This window comes from Typopeltis vanoorti, chromosome 1 (assembly GCF_054136105.1).
Source record: "Typopeltis vanoorti isolate ZY-2024b chromosome 1, IOZ_Tvanoo_1.0, whole genome shotgun sequence".
Taxonomy (NCBI): Eukaryota; Metazoa; Arthropoda; class Arachnida; order Uropygi; family Thelyphonidae; genus Typopeltis; species Typopeltis vanoorti.
In genome coordinates, this window is record NC_143549.1 from 143,574,875 (window position 1) to 143,590,923 (window position 16,049).

The 16,049-nt window shown below is 34.6% G+C and overlaps 1 protein-coding gene across 3 annotated transcripts in view; it reads right to left on the reverse strand.

Annotated features, from left to right (window-relative positions):
- Positions 1–16,049, reverse strand: part of LOC150110500 (microsomal triglyceride transfer protein large subunit-like) — a 208,889-nt gene that overhangs the window by 22,088 nt on the left and 170,752 nt on the right. For all 3 annotated transcript variants that reach the window (XM_090394204.1, XM_090394194.1, XM_090394213.1), the window contains 3 exons: positions 15,806–15,927; positions 10,534–10,734; positions 773–927 (listed from right to left, as the gene is read on the reverse strand). In XM_090394204.1, the coding sequence (XP_090250330.1) occupies positions 773–927; positions 10,534–10,734; positions 15,806–15,927 (478 nt within the window). The remainder of the gene's footprint in view (positions 1–772; positions 928–10,533; positions 10,735–15,805; positions 15,928–16,049) is intronic.

Genomic DNA, 16,049 nt, shown 5'->3' on the forward strand with positions numbered 1-16,049 from the left:
ACTTTCTTTCATGTCTATTCTCACTTGCTTCCGTTCTGTGAGTTCTATAATCATTTGCTCCAGCAATTATGTTTGCTTCTGTTTTCTGTGATTCATATAGTCGTTTGTCGTGCAATTATGCACTCTTTCATTCCATCAGCAAGTTTTACATTTAAATAACTTGTAGTTACACTCCCTACATTCCACCATGTATACATGTTGCATTCATGACAATGAATCAGTCTCCAAAAGTCCACACCATTAATTACATTTGATTTTTGCACTGTGTGACATACAGATCTCATTCATACTGCCATTATATCATCATTTGCTGCAAACTTCAAAAATTAGTAAAAACAAACACCTTTCAAACACACACAAAGTGCAATTTGTTTATGAAAAATAAACAAAATTACACCAAAACACAAATTTAAATCTACTTCTCTACAAAAATAAAACTTATCTTTTAAACAGCAACTTTCAAAGTCCTTTCATGAAGTGAAACTCTAGTGCCTTCTTGCACATTCTTTCTTGCCATATTAAATTTCCAAAGACAACTCACATAATCCAGGAAGCACACAAAACATATCAAGTTTATCACAAAAATTACTGAAATCAACACTATATCAGTGATAGACAAAGCAGCTGCCATTTCAGTAACTATGGATTGATACAATGATGAGTTACAGCAGCAAGTAAAACACGTTGCATTTCAAGCAAACCTCTATTAAAATAACACTTATTCATGCAGCATATCAAATTAATAGTACATAATACATACACACATACGTACCTGTTCTTTGCCGTAGAGTGAGAATTTTTATTCCACATAGATACTTCACTTGTTCCAGATATATCTGTTGACAGAACACCTTTCAGTCCAAGGTCCACAACTAGTCCACTCTGTAGAGTAATTGCTCGACTATGATCCATAAATAGTAAGTTAGCCTATAACAAAAAACCTTTTTACAGATATGTATCTAAATATCAAATGATAACTGGATTTATTTATTTTATTAATATTTAATGTTACTATGTTCCATCATAAAGGAAATACAAATAAAGCATAATAAGATTCACATCCTTTAAACCACACATCACATATGTAGTTTGATCTTCAGCCCATAATGAAATTTTAATCTTCAATGTAATTAAGCATCAGATATGTAGTTTGATCTTCAGTGCATAATGAAATTTTAATCTTCAATGTAATTAAGCCCTCAACTATGTTATTGTTGTAGTTTTTTGTAGATTTACATTTGTTTTCATCGCTCCCTTACATGTTGGGCTCATTGGACAGCCAGGAACAAGTAATTTGGCTACACAAGTGCTCTGATATAATCTTCTTTATCTCTCTCTCTCTCTCTCTCTCAGTTATGTGTAATCTCTGGCAAGTTTATGTTTTGAGGGATGAAAAATCCTTCAATATCTACTAATGTGGCAGTCTAATTCACCTTCAGCTGAAAACCCATTATAAAAATTCATGTCCTAGAAAAGCCTGAATGGCAAAGAAATGGAGCTAGCTGAGGAATTAGATAAGTACTAGATCGACATAATACGGGTGACTGAAACAAAAAAGACCAAAACTGGTGAGATCTTTCTGAGCAATAAATACAAAATGTTATATTCAGGCAATGACAATAAAGGAAAAGAAGGAGTAGCCATAGTATTCAACACAAAATACGAGGCTAATCTTCTTGAATGGCAGGCAGTCTCAAGTAGAGTAATGTCGGCAAATATGAGAATGGGGAACTGGATAATGAGACTTATTTGTGCCTATGGTCCCACAGAAGGTTCTACTAAGGTAGAAGTGGAGGAATTTTTTGACGCTATAGAAAAAGCAACTGACACAATGAAAAAGGAAAAGTTGGTCCTTGTTGGGGATCTAAATAGCAGAGTAGGAAATGATTGTGAGACATACAAAAATATTTTGGGAAAATTTGGAGAAAAGAGCAAAGCTAATAATAATGGCAAATATCTGTTGGATTTCTGCTCAGGACATGGACTGGTTATTACTAATACCATATTCCCACATAAAAATGTGCACAAATTCACATGGAGAGAAGAGGCTAGGAATAAGAAAAGTCTCATTGACTATGTTATTGTTGATAGTGATGTTTTCTCCCTGGTGCAGGACACCAGGGTGTACAGAGGATTTGAAATTGGAAGTGATCACTATTTAGTCTTGAGCAGGATAAAATTGAATTTCATATTGAAAAGAATAACATGTAAGAAAGTTTTAAAGCAAATAAAAGTTGAGCAGCTCTCAGATGTGAACTGTAGACTAAAATACACAAAGATTATTGAAGAAAAAATGAAAGAGTTTGAGAACAGGAATCAAACCTTGGAGATTCAGTGGCAAACTCTGAAGAAAACATTGATTGATTCTGCCAGAGAGGCATGTGGTGAGGTTGTCTGTAAGGATAAAAAAATCAGAACTCCCTGGTGGACACAGGAAGTTAAAGAGGCAGTGAAGGAAAAGAAGAAAGCATACAAAAAGTTCCTGTCAAATAAGTCAGCTTGTGCTCTTAGAGAATATAGAGACAAATGCAAGAATGCTAAACACTGTGTAAAACTAGCTAAACAAAAGTCATGGGAGGACTTTGGCAAGAATATAGAAAATAAATATCAAGAAGGTGGCAAAATATTCTTGAGGTTGTTGAAGAAGTTTAAGAATGGAGGAAAGAGTGCTGTAAAAGGAATTAGAGATGATAAAGGTGACATTAGAAGGGGAGAAAAAGATATCCTTGAAGTATGGAGTAATTACTTTGAAAAACTGCTAAATGAAACAAGCAGTGATGACAGCACAGTGGTAAAAAACACTGACCAGGCATGCAGTCAGGAATACATATCCATACTCGAAGTAGAAAAAGCCATCAAAGGCTTGAAATGTGGAAAGGCAGCAGGAGTAGATGATGTTCGACCAGAAATACTGAAGTATGGTGGTATAAGAGTCTCACAGTGGCTGCACTGCATAGTTCAGAAAGCCTGGACAGAGGGACGAATTCCCGATGATTGGAGTAGAGCTCTCATAGTACCCATATATAAAAAGGGAAATAAAACTGAATGTGAGAATTACAGAGGTATTTCCCTACTGAGTATTCCTGGCAAGATCTATGCAAGTATACTAGAGAAACGGTTGAGAAGAATTGTGGAAGAAAAGCTTGGTGAAGAACAAGCTGGATTCAGGCCAAATAGAGGCTGTCAGGATCAGATCTTCACTTTACGACAAATAGTCGAGAAAGCATGGGAATATAACAAAGATCTGTATTTAAGTTTTGTTGATCTGGAAAGGGCATATGACAAGGTGCCACGAGAGAAGCTATTCAAAACGCTGCAGTTATATGGTGTCAATGGGGCATTATATCAAGCAATACTTAGTCTTTATTTGAGTTGTAAGTCAGCAGTTAGAATTGAAGGAAGTACAGGAAGATGGTTTAATGTTAAATCTGGTGTGAGACAAGGATGTACATTATCCCCTCTGTTATTCATTATCTATATGGATCACATTATGAAGGGAAGTGGTATTAAACATGATATCAAAATTGGAGATGTTAATGTCAGCTCTTTGCTTTATGCGGATGATGTTATAGTTCTAAATAAATCTGCTACAAGTCTGCAAGATTCTCTGACTAAATTGAATAGTACAAGACAGTGTTCAAACCAGTTTTTCCTGTCATTCATCCTGTCATCATAAATGAACTTTATGATGACAGGATGAATATTTGTTGGTTACAGAAATTGGTTGACAGGCAGAAAAGGAGTGATATGATTGAGACATACAAATTACCAAAGGATAATTTGTATAGAGTTTTCAGAACAGATCTGGTGGTCAGAGAACCAGGGTTCATCCTTGGATACTGAGCAAGAGTGTTAGAACAAGATTTTTTGATGGGGAGTGATGAAAAAGTGGAATAGGTTGCCAGAGTCTGTTGTGGGTGCCATGACTGTGAATGAGTTCAAAGCAAAGTGTGATAGTAAAATGTTCTGTGAAAATGTTAGATAGTGCTTGGAATGATGTTTAGGGCCTTTCTTGATGAGTCTACCGACTCCATGTAGCAGCCTGTAATAATAATAACAATAATAATAAGTCCCTTCAGCTGTCAAACTCACTTCACAGATCCACATACCCCAATATTATTCCTCCTGCATAACCTATGTATCAAATTATTCACTATTATGGTCCTCCTTCTGACCTCGACTCTGTCATACCACAGCAACAAACTTACTACCTTAACTTTCTCCCTTTTTCTTTTTCTATCCAATTATTCTTTGGAGGGTATGAAGATTATCATCATCATACCATCCATGTGTCATGATGAGTCTACTGACTCATCATGAGAAGATCATTCAACTGAAAACATATTACTGAATCTTAAAATCCTTAACATTCCTTGCATTAACAACATATTCTGGTAATGAGTTTCCATTCACCCAATTCTGCATGTAAAAATCTACTCCTCACACTTCTCTTCAACACACTGCTACACAATGTTCAAGAATGGCCTCTGGTTCTTCCCCTCTTGCCTTCTTTATAATCCCCTCTGTCCAATAAAATTCCCTCACTAATTTAAATGGCTCTATCTAGCCTATTTTCCTCCTATTCGCCAAACTCTGTAATCTACATTCCTCTAACTTCTCTCCATAATCAACATTTCAAAGCACTGATATTGTCGTGGTCACTCATCTCTGGACCCTCTCAATTGATTCCACATCAATGAAAACTACGTGACCAAATATGGGCATAATAGTCCAAAAGTCTGAGCAGTGCTTTTTACAGTGCCACAACCACTTCTTTATCTTTATTAGTGTACTTCTTATCATAGCAGCAACACAATGTGCAGTCTTTGCAACACCAGCCCTCTCTCATTCACATCCTGCAGTATAGTGCAATTAAAATACTACTGGGCATTACATTTCTGTACTACAATATGCAACACTTTGCACTTATATTTTCAGCTCTATTACTATAACTTTAGAATGCCAAATTGAAGCCTTCTAAGTCCTTTCTTCAATGATAATAATGAGTTGTTTCTGAATGCTCTGGCCTACAGCAAAATCTAACTATATATATGTCATCCCATTAGTCTTAATCGCATATTAGATAACCTCAAATCTGCTATCTGCCAAGTCACTACTATTCTCATTCCTTACTTGCAGATAGGATTCATTTCTTCCTCCCTTATCATTAGCAATACTTCAGTTCCCTTTCTTTCCCTCTTCACTACTGAAAATACCGTACCTCTTCATCCATCAACCAAGTTTTGCTAATGCCAATAACTTTTTTTTAACACAATACACTCACCCCAAAGCCAACAAATGTCTTCCCCTTGTCTCTTGGCATTAATGAAAAGACATAACAGTTATCCTATATTTCCCATATCCATCTATCCCACATGATCTGTTTGGCTGAGTTTAGCAACGTGGAGTTCATCTTTCATGTCTCTTGGCTCACTTATGCAAATGTCCTTGCCTATACATGATGAATCCAAATTTGCCATATTTCGAGTGATCCTTCCAGCTACAGCATCACTTCTTCACCATTTGTTTCATTTTTCACTTCACTACCTCACACATTTCAACAGTGACTGCACACATGCTTATATTTCTGTGCTCAAAGAGCTTTAATTTCTCTGAGTCTTCACATTCATTTTCTTACTGATCAATAACCTCTCCAAACCAAGCTATCCTGAATTCTTTTAAATGCAGATGCAGACCACACACACACACACACACACACACACACACACACACACACACACACACACACACACACACCTCTATTAATGAAGAGGATGAGTTCCACGAAATTACTTTGCTAAGTGAAACTTCGTTCTTAGAGGTAAAAATACTATGGCCATAATAGGTTAATATTATGACCATAGTATTAATAAAATGTCAATATTACATACCTAACAAAAATAACATCACAAACATTTTAAAATATGAATCTAAAGTTGATTGTTTATGCTTTTTTTCTCTTTCATTTAACAATTGCCTATACGGATTTGTTGCATTTAACACTGATCGCTTAACAATAACGCATCTTCCTAAATCAGGATAATTTTCACTAAAAAAATTTAAAACGTTTTCAATGTCATTCAAGCACCTTTTAAAATATTTGGTTTCTAACACTTTTTCAGTATGAACTTCTTTAATTTTGTCTTCATTTTCTTTGGCTTCATTGCTAATGAGTTTTTCTAAATCTTCCATTGAAAAACTATCATCTTCTGCATTTAATAAATTTCTTACATCCTCTTCATCAACAGTTTCGAAACCTATTGATTGAGCCATTTGGATAACTTCATTTCTAATCTCTTGAATGTTATTTTCTTCTTCTAGTAGAGCTTCTGGCCATAATTTGCACCAAACTCCATTTAAGCATTTCTGAGTGACTTCTTTCCAAGAGCTATTAATGTTTTGAATTGCTTGTTTAATGGTGTAGTTTTTCCAAAAAGTTTTAATTGACATTTACTCTTTATCTTCTAGTTCAATTAAATTGCTTAATGCACCATGCAGATTATAAGCTTTAAATGTTGCTATTACTCCCTGATCCATTGGCTGAATCAGGGAAGTTGTGTTTTCTGGAAAAAAGACAACTCTGACAGGAATGCATGTGGCTAATGTACTATTAAGATCAGTAGGATGTCCATGAGCATTATCCAACGACAAAAGAGCTATTTCTTCAAAATTATTTCTTTGGCAATACCATTTTACTTCTGGACAAAAATGGCTAACAAACCAATCAGTAAATAACTCCTTGGTAATCCACACATTTCTATTAGTTTTCCATATTACAGATAAATTCGTTTTTATGTTACCTTTTAATGCCCTCGGATTTTCCGAATGGTAAACTAATCTCTCTCTCTCTCTCACTCAGATCTTCTCATTTCTGAGGACTCGTGACCTTCCTGATGATGCTTTGCATTTCTTTCTCTCCTGTACTTCTCTTATTCCTTGTTCTAGTTTAAGTCCAGTGATTCTTGATATATATGGTCAATCCACCTGTTGGGGGGTTCCTCTTTTTCTTTTCTCACACAGTTTACTCTGGATGATTACTTTTACCAGGCAGTTAGTTACCTTCCCTTCTACATATGCATCCAAAATATGGCAGTATTCTCTTTTCAATTATGTTTATCCATTTTTTATAAAGGTATGTTTGATGGTCTCATATTCATGGTTAAGAGCTTGTTCATTCGAACAAATAGTTAGAGCTCTGTGTTTAAGGGTACTCATGACCCTAGTTTTTGTGTTGGGTGGTGATAAGAAGTTTTGTGTGTGTAGGTTTGCAGTAAATTGAGAAAGAGGGACAGCCTGAAGGAAGACATGTGACAAGTTTGTCTAGGAACGGAAGAGAGTTATTTTTTTCTATTTCAATGGTTAATTGGATGAGTTTGCATTGTTTGCTCAGGTAGCTAAGGAATGTATTTAGTGTTTTGTGGCCATGGGGCCAAATGGCAAAAATATCGTCGACATATCTGAGCCAAATTTTGGGCTTTAGGCATGGCGACTCTAGAGCTCGTTGCTCAAAGTCTTCCATATAAAAGTTTGCTACTGGTGGGGGGGGGGGGGAGTGGTGAGCCCATGGCTATACCCTCTTTTTGAAGGTAAAAATTGTTTTGCCACATGAAATATCCAGCGCGGAGTACGTGGGCAAAGAGGGCCATGATGTCGTGTGGAAATATGTTCTGTAAGAGCAAGATAGTATCATTGATTGGGACAATAGTGAAAAGGGAAGTTATGTTAAAGCTGACTAATAGATCTTGGTCGTTGAGTGTAATGTTTTTAATTTTGTTTATGAAATGTAGTGTATTTTTTATGTAGGAAGGGGAATGACCAACCAATTCCTTGAGTGTGGCTGCTAATATTTTGCCTAAGTGGTAATTCGGGCTGTCGATTCCTTCCACAATTGGATGTAATGGTGTGTCTATTTTGTGTACTTTTGGCAGGCCATAAAATATGTAATTGTTGGAAGTTTTTCCACTTGGTAATTGTATAAATTAAAGATACCAAGAAATTATATACTTGGTTTAATCCTTTATCCAAGTATAAGCAAACAAATTTGCGCTTGAACTATTTTCAGGACTGGGGCAACTCATATAAAGAAGCTAAGACTTCACATTACTTATCTTAGTATCCCATAATGCAAAGCACATATCTTATGGTATGTATATATATAATGCTATGCATTATGGAAAGGGTCACTATCCAGACCGGTTTATGTGTGGGTTATTCTCTCCAAAATCTTGTGTGATCACCCAAAAATGAGCGACCTAGTGATCATTTAACTCAGCATTGGCTCCCCACCCAGGGGCAGGCTCACCCCACCACTGAGCAGAGCCATAATCTCAGTGGTGGCCCCACTCAGAGAGAGGTAAACCCTACCGCCAAGCAGAGCCACTCATATCTCAGGGAAAGCACCACCCCTTCTGTACAAAAGCACATCCATAGACCCAGACCCAGAAACAGCAATAGCTGAGCCTCAGTTAAAACTTCATTGGCTACAGCATTGCCACAACCAATTCAGCACAAAAGCATGTCAATGGGAGCCAGACCCAGAGGTGATACCAAGGTTGAAGTAATGCAGAAGTCATATTTTCATATATGAGTTCCCAAACGGTGTCACACCTTATTATTTAATTACTCTGGATTAGAGAAGGTTGTTGGAAATTTTTCCATTTGGTTATTCTACAAATTAAAGATACCAAGAAATTATATCAGATTCTTTATATGAGTTTCTCCATTCCTGAAAATAGTTCAGGTGCAAACGTCTTTGCTTACACTTGGATAAAGGATTAAACCAAGTATATAATTTCTTGGTATCTTTAATTTCTACAACAACCAAGTGGAAAAACTTCCAACAACTTTCTCTAATCCAGAGTAATTTAATAATAAGGTGTGACACCTTTGGGCAGCTTTTATATGAAAATATCACTTCTGCATTACTTCAATCTTGGTATTATATCTAGGTCTGGCTCCCACTGAAGAGACCTCAATAAAAGTCAAAACCTGTCTGGGCAGTGACCCTTCCCACAATGCATAGCATTATACATACCCATAAGGATATGTGCTTTGCATTATGGGATACTTCACATTACTAAGGCAAGTAATGTGAAGTCTTAGCTTCTTTATATGAGTTGTCCCAGTCCTGAAAATAGTTCAGGCACAAACTTGTTGGCTTACACTTGGAAAAAGGATCAGAATTAAACTCAGTATATAATTTCTTGGTATATTTAATTTGTAACATATGTAATTTTTTTCATCCAGAAGTGCATAACGTTACATTTTGCAACATTAAATTGACAACCATTATCCACTGCCTACACTAACAATTTATTTAACTCATCCTAGATACCTGCATCTTCTTTATCAACTATTTCCCTCTCCCTACCAGTTTTCCATTGTCACAAACCAACTAAATATCATCTATCCTAAACCATCCCTATATCATTAATATACAAATTAAATAGTAGTCTCCCTAGTACAGATTCCTGAGACAATCCACTGGTCACCCTCGTTCAAACAGATTCTACTCCACTGTATATTACTCTTTGGTGTCTGTCTGTCAGCCAAACCCTATTCATGCTATTAGCTTCATATCCATTCCAATTTGATCCAACATTGTAATAGTTTTTCATGTAGTATTCTGTCAAATGCCTTTGAAAAGTCCAGTAGTATCAAAGTGCAGCCATTTCTTTTATCCAATTCTGCTGTCACTTTATTATAAAATGTGAATAAATTATTAAGGCAAGACTTACCATTTACAAAGCTGTGTTTCACAACAGAGTATTTCATTCCTATACATTTTCCATCTAATCCTGAATTTTATATTTAACCAACTTTTCCAATACTTTAACAACCACTCATGAGATACTAATTGGTCTGTAATTTGCTGCATCTGTCTTGAAGCCAACTTTATGTAATGGAACTATCTAATCCTCTTTCAACTCCCTCGGAACTTGGCTTGAGTTGAGTTGACACTTAGATTAAACAACTTGATCAGAGGCACTACCAGTTATCTTGCACATTATCATAGCACACAGGCACACATGCAATTCAGTCCCACTAATGTATTCACATTGATATTGTTCAATATGCTGAGCATGTTCAGTTTGTCTACCTCAGTTCTCATCAGCAACTGCAAAATCTCCACATGAATGACATACCCTTGGAAAGTGATCATTCAGCAATTGAACTATTTCTTCTGTTTCTGTCATCTTTCTATCACCAACATTGATTAAAGTCATTCTAACATAATCATTCTTCTAATTGTTACTCAGTGAAAAACTCTTTCAGATTTGCTTTGGCAAACATATGCTTAGAAGAAATCAGTTTTTCTTTTATTTCCTCCACAACGTGTTTTTGTAAAAGTCCATTTAACATTGGCTGAAATAGCAAATGTATCTGAATATATATATATAAATTAGCAATATTTTTACTATAATAATTCACGCTGTTGCAGAAGTGATTAGCAATTACTGTTTTCTTAGAAAATCAAAGTAGATTATTTATGTAAAAACTGAAAAACAGTCTTAAAACTGAATTTTTAACTACCTGAAGGGCAGGTGTTGGTTCACTTCCAGCTGAGGCCCATACAAGTCCCATCAGTTCTGTTTTTCCATTGAAAAAAACATATGGACGTAATTTAACATTCATCACGGATAACTCCATTCCTGCTGAGTGTTCTTCAGGCTGAATCCCATTCTGTAAATCATTTTGTGGAGTGCCACCAAATCCAGTAACAAACAATCCAAGCTAATAATAAAAAAATGCAACTTTCATTTCGACATATTAATGTTCCCAGTTAAATATAAACAAACTGCATAAATTATACACTACTATCATATACAATTTATGATAAACACACATTTTTATGTCAGATCAGCTTTTTTCATGAAAGATTCATAATGAATACATTTAGTACCATGCATGGAGAGATAATCTATGACCATTACTGTAGAGCATATTTCACAAATATCTATGCCACAATGGATTCAAATGCATAGTTTGTTGGTTGGAGAGTAGAGATACTATCCACTCACCATACGAAAGAGGAGTAGAAATTGCTATCTACTATTATATACAATTAACTTACATATTACACAGATGTCTTGAATGAGGAGGAGACATATATTAGACAGATAGCCTGTGAATAAACCTTGGTACAGTGCTTTGACTAATTTCTATCTCTTATTCTGTTGTCTATTTCCATATTTAATTTGCCACTTCACTACAAATTTTGCCTAAGTAGTGAAAATATATTAGTTGTTTTACAAGTTAAGAAAGGGGTGAGAGCTAGATTTTCCTCTCACACAGCAGTGAGAGGCTTTGACATCTGGCATGGATGATCTACGACTCCCTTGATAAGTCAAGGGAAGTCGTAGATCACCCATAGATAATAACCCTTTACTGCTAGTCTTAATAGAGATTACGTTGAAAAAAAAAAAGTTGAAATTATAAATTCGTTTTTTCATTATCAGGTCAAGAACATTTCACACTGCTCTCGTAATTATACCACTCTTCAAAAAAGAAATAATTTGATAACGTGATGAATACATTTTATGCCAGAAACAGGGCCAGCTCTAACAACGGCGCAAGACGTGCATTTGCACAGAGTGGCAAGTCTTTTTGAGGCAGCAAAATTGGCATACACTATACGAAAAATAAGGGGGGAAGGGGTGGCAAAATTCCTAGAGGGGTAGTCCCTGGCCAGAAACTATTGCATATGGATATCAGCTAGTTTCTAAGTTAGGTGATCTTTAGGACAGGAAAGTAGGGGCTACTCCCACAAACCCTTCTCCCTACCCCTCAGATTTTTAACTCTGTAACAGAATAATTTAACCAGTGGAAATACACACACACACACTATTCATATAGTCATCACACTCATATTAGGATTAGAAACAGAACGTGGCAGCAAATGCTTATCATAATTTCATCACCTTATCATAATTTCATCATCATCTAATATATGGGGAAAAAAATGTTTAGCTGCAAAGATGGTGAAAGAAAATGAATAGCTGCTTGCCAGTTTCTAAAAATTACAGCTGAACAAGTACCATCCATCTACTCTCTTTGAAGAATAAAATTGAGTTATACAGCAGCAGACAAATTAATGCAAACAAGCCAAATTTTCATCAAATTTTTGGTTTTGATTTTAGTTCACTATTTTAGTTGATGTTCTAACGTCTCTATGATGTTTATTAATAGTGTTGTGCATTTTTAATAGTTTAAACAAGTTGACATTCATAGTGTTTTATTCATTTTGCATAGCTATAAAATGGATACATCTCCAAGAAAATGTTCAAAAATATGTATTCTTTCTCTACACACATCCATGAATTTTAAAGACGTTTAGGGAGACAGGTACCTTTTCTCCTGACAGAAAAGGAAAATGTGGGTGAAAAAGAAAAACTACACTTACTCAAGATTGTTTACTAGTTAGGAAAATAAAAATGAATCCAAGATTGTCTGGTGTAGACTTAAATACAGACTTGGTAGCTAGTGGGATTAATGTTTCTGACATGACAGTCTGTCAAAGATTGCTGGAAACAGGGAGGACTTCCCACGGACCAAAAAAGAAACAACTATTGAGGAAGGCTATGCATTAAAAGAGGATCCAGTGAGCAAAAGTGTACAAGGATTGGACTGTTGAGAAGTGGAAGAAGGTGATATTCTCAGATGAGTGTCATTTCTTTGTCCAAGGAGAGAGAGTACCCTATGTCAGCAAATCATCGGCTGTGAAGACTTCTCCCACTTACCTTCAACAAGCTCCTTAAACACCCAGCTAAAAAGATGTTCTTGGGTTGTTTACCACATGACAGCCAGGATCACTTGTGCCTTTTGATGTTATGATGAAAGGTGACCAATATAAAAATATTGGAGAAAAGAGTGGTCCCACATTCCAGAAAGACAAATAAATTCATCTTCCAACAGGATCTCACTTCATATAACACTTCAAAAAAGTAAAAAAGTTCTTTAAAAATCACAACATCCAATTGCTTCAGTGGCCAGGTAACTGCCCTGACATTAACTTGATAGAAAATTTGTGGGCCATAGTGAAAAAGAGACTTGGAAAATAAAATTGTGATACAAAGGATAACTTAATACAATCCATTATAAAAGTATGGTTTTGAGTTGCAGAAATAAGAAAAATGTGTTCTACATTGGTACAGTCCATGCCTAAGCAAATTAATGAACTTATTAGTAATAACAGAGGAGCACATATAAATTATTGCATAAAGTTGGAATTTAATTTTTGTACTTATTTTCTTGTAAAATTAAAATTTTTCTTTAAAATGTGAGTATTTGGATTAATTTGTTCACCACTATAAGATTTATTTTCATTTTTAATGACATAATTTTCTAAAACAAAACTACCCAAAACATGTTTCACATCTAAATTATCCCTACTCCCATATTTTCTGACCAGACCTGCTTGTGATATATGGCCTGTCCTACATTATTTATGAAGGGTAAAAGCTAGATACCTGAGAAGAAACTTCTTATAAAGAATGCAGGAATCCAACATGAGACTTCTGCCTCAATGTTTACTGCCCAGCACCTTGTTAGGAGTTATCCACTTAGACAGTAAATGAATGAATGAAGATGGGCTAGAAATCTGAGACTTATCAAACTGTATTCTGTATTGGATGAAATCAAAATATATACATAATGGTATAACATAATGAAATATCATGTCAGTTGGGCTCACCCAATTAAACAAGACACTGTTGTCGTTTTTGTTTGGGAATCAGAGTAAACTGAAACCTCGTTTACTGTAAATTCCTTGCCATAATCAAGGTTACTGAGATAAAGTAAATTAAAGGGGAAATCTATTTAAATAATAACAAAAATATCATTTATCAGTATGAATCAGAGAAAGAGTGAGATGGCTTATAATATTAGCACCAAACATTAACTTTGAAAGAAAGGCTTTCTCAAATAGATAGTAAACTGACAAATTTCCAAATGGATAATGGTGTAACTTTTTTGTTCTCACATCTACTTCAAAAATTTAAAGCACCCAAGAAGCACAGAAATTCTTCAAGCCATTACAGCAACTAACATAAATGAAAAAGAAAAACTAGTTTATGTTCACAGTGTAAACAGCAGACTAGAAAATATATTCCAGATTTATAGAAATGTTACTGGAAATGTAACAGCTGTGGGTCCAATTGGCATAAAGGCTTAATGGAATATATACAGCATTTGGAAAATGAGTGCTGTATATATTCCATTAAGCTTCCAGCATGATGTCCTCACACCACTTAAGCCTCAACACACACAGAGACTTCAAACATGTCACAGAATCAAATGGAAAGTCACCAAGTTCCCACAACACACCAAAACCTGGTTTGAAAAAAAAGTACAAAGAACTGCTATGCATTAAGAACTAGACCTCAATAAAGGTCGAAACCGGTCTGGGTAGTGGCCCTTCCCTTAATGCATAGCAGTGTACATGTCCTGCAAGGAAATGTGCCTTGCATTATAGGAGATATGGAGACAAGGAGTGATGAGAAGTTGGTCCACCTTTGCTCAGAGTTGCCTGGTGTTGCACCACCTTACATCAGTCCTGAAGATATTTTCAGGCACAAACTTTGTTTGCTTACACTTGGATAAAGGATTAAACTAAATTTCTTATAAAAACTTATAAGATATAATAAGAATTTTATAAAATTGATGCAAGAGAAATATATGTAGAAAAATATAAATAATTTCCATTTATATCAGAGAACTAGGGTCATCTGTTGAGGTAATGTTAGAGTGTGTGGACTAAATTTTTTGCACAAAGAATGGTGAATGAGTGGAATGGATTGCCAGAATTAGTTATGAATGACCTGACAGTGAATGAGTTTAAAGAGAGGTATGATAGGTTTTGTGTGCATAAACATTAGTGGGATCTCTCATGATGAATCTCTGGACTCCATGGAGATACCATATAATAATAAAATTTTAATTATTATTATTAATAAAGATTAGCAGTAAAAGGATTTTTACCACTGTGTTATTCACTGTTATGAAAAATGTTATGACAACTAACATCACAGATATTCTAATGCGTTGTTCTGCACTTCAAGAACAGTATTGATACTCTAGAGTCTTTAGTATTATCATGAGCCAGTAAAATGAATTAGTAGTTTAGAATATTAATCAGTACAGTAAATTTATAATGAAGCATTCTACTTGAATACAATGTCCAAAAACATCAAACAACTTAAAGAGTACAAAGCTGTTATGGTCATCCAGTCTATGGTCTAATCACAAAATATTCAGGCACACTGCATCAGATCAATGTGAGAGTATATTATCAGTGAATTTTATTTTACAAACTTAGAAAACAATATTTTGAAATTTATTTTTTCAACTTGTTACTGCAACATGCAAAAGGATTTTCAGTTTAATAAAAGCCACTTAATATCTGAAAGAAGTCAATGTAAGCATAAAATTTCATGCAGAATTGTTAATTAAAAGTGAATATAATCACATTAAGAATTTAGGCAAGATTTAATTTTAGATTATAAAAAATTCTATTCAATACTAAGTAATCAGGAGACAAAAATTTTTAAATAATTTTTTTCTGTATTATATGAACAGGTAAATGAAAATTTAATGCACATTTTACCTTTCACAAAAGTAATAGGCAATGTTCTAATACTGATTTATACAAAAAAAAAAAAAAAAAGTGATAAACATCCTTTCCCTGTCTTATTTTCCTATTCTGTTAATTTGATAACTACATATACACAAAAATATTTGATAGTGATTTCATTCAAAGAAAAATTAATAACGTTTTAATATTAAAAATGTAATATGCCTTACATACAGAAAGTAATATCATTTCATCTTCATGATTATTAATTTTGACATCTAAGCTTGTTCTTTTCAACATTCCTCCAGGTTTCATTTCCATATTTATATCATATGAAATGTTAGCATTATTCCCTCCTAAATAAAAAATAAAAAAAATAAAAGAAAAGTTCATTAGTTTTTGTTTCCATCAAATGGTATCATCAGACTTCCATGGAGTAATATGACTGTATTCATGTGTATTTATTATATGACTTTAC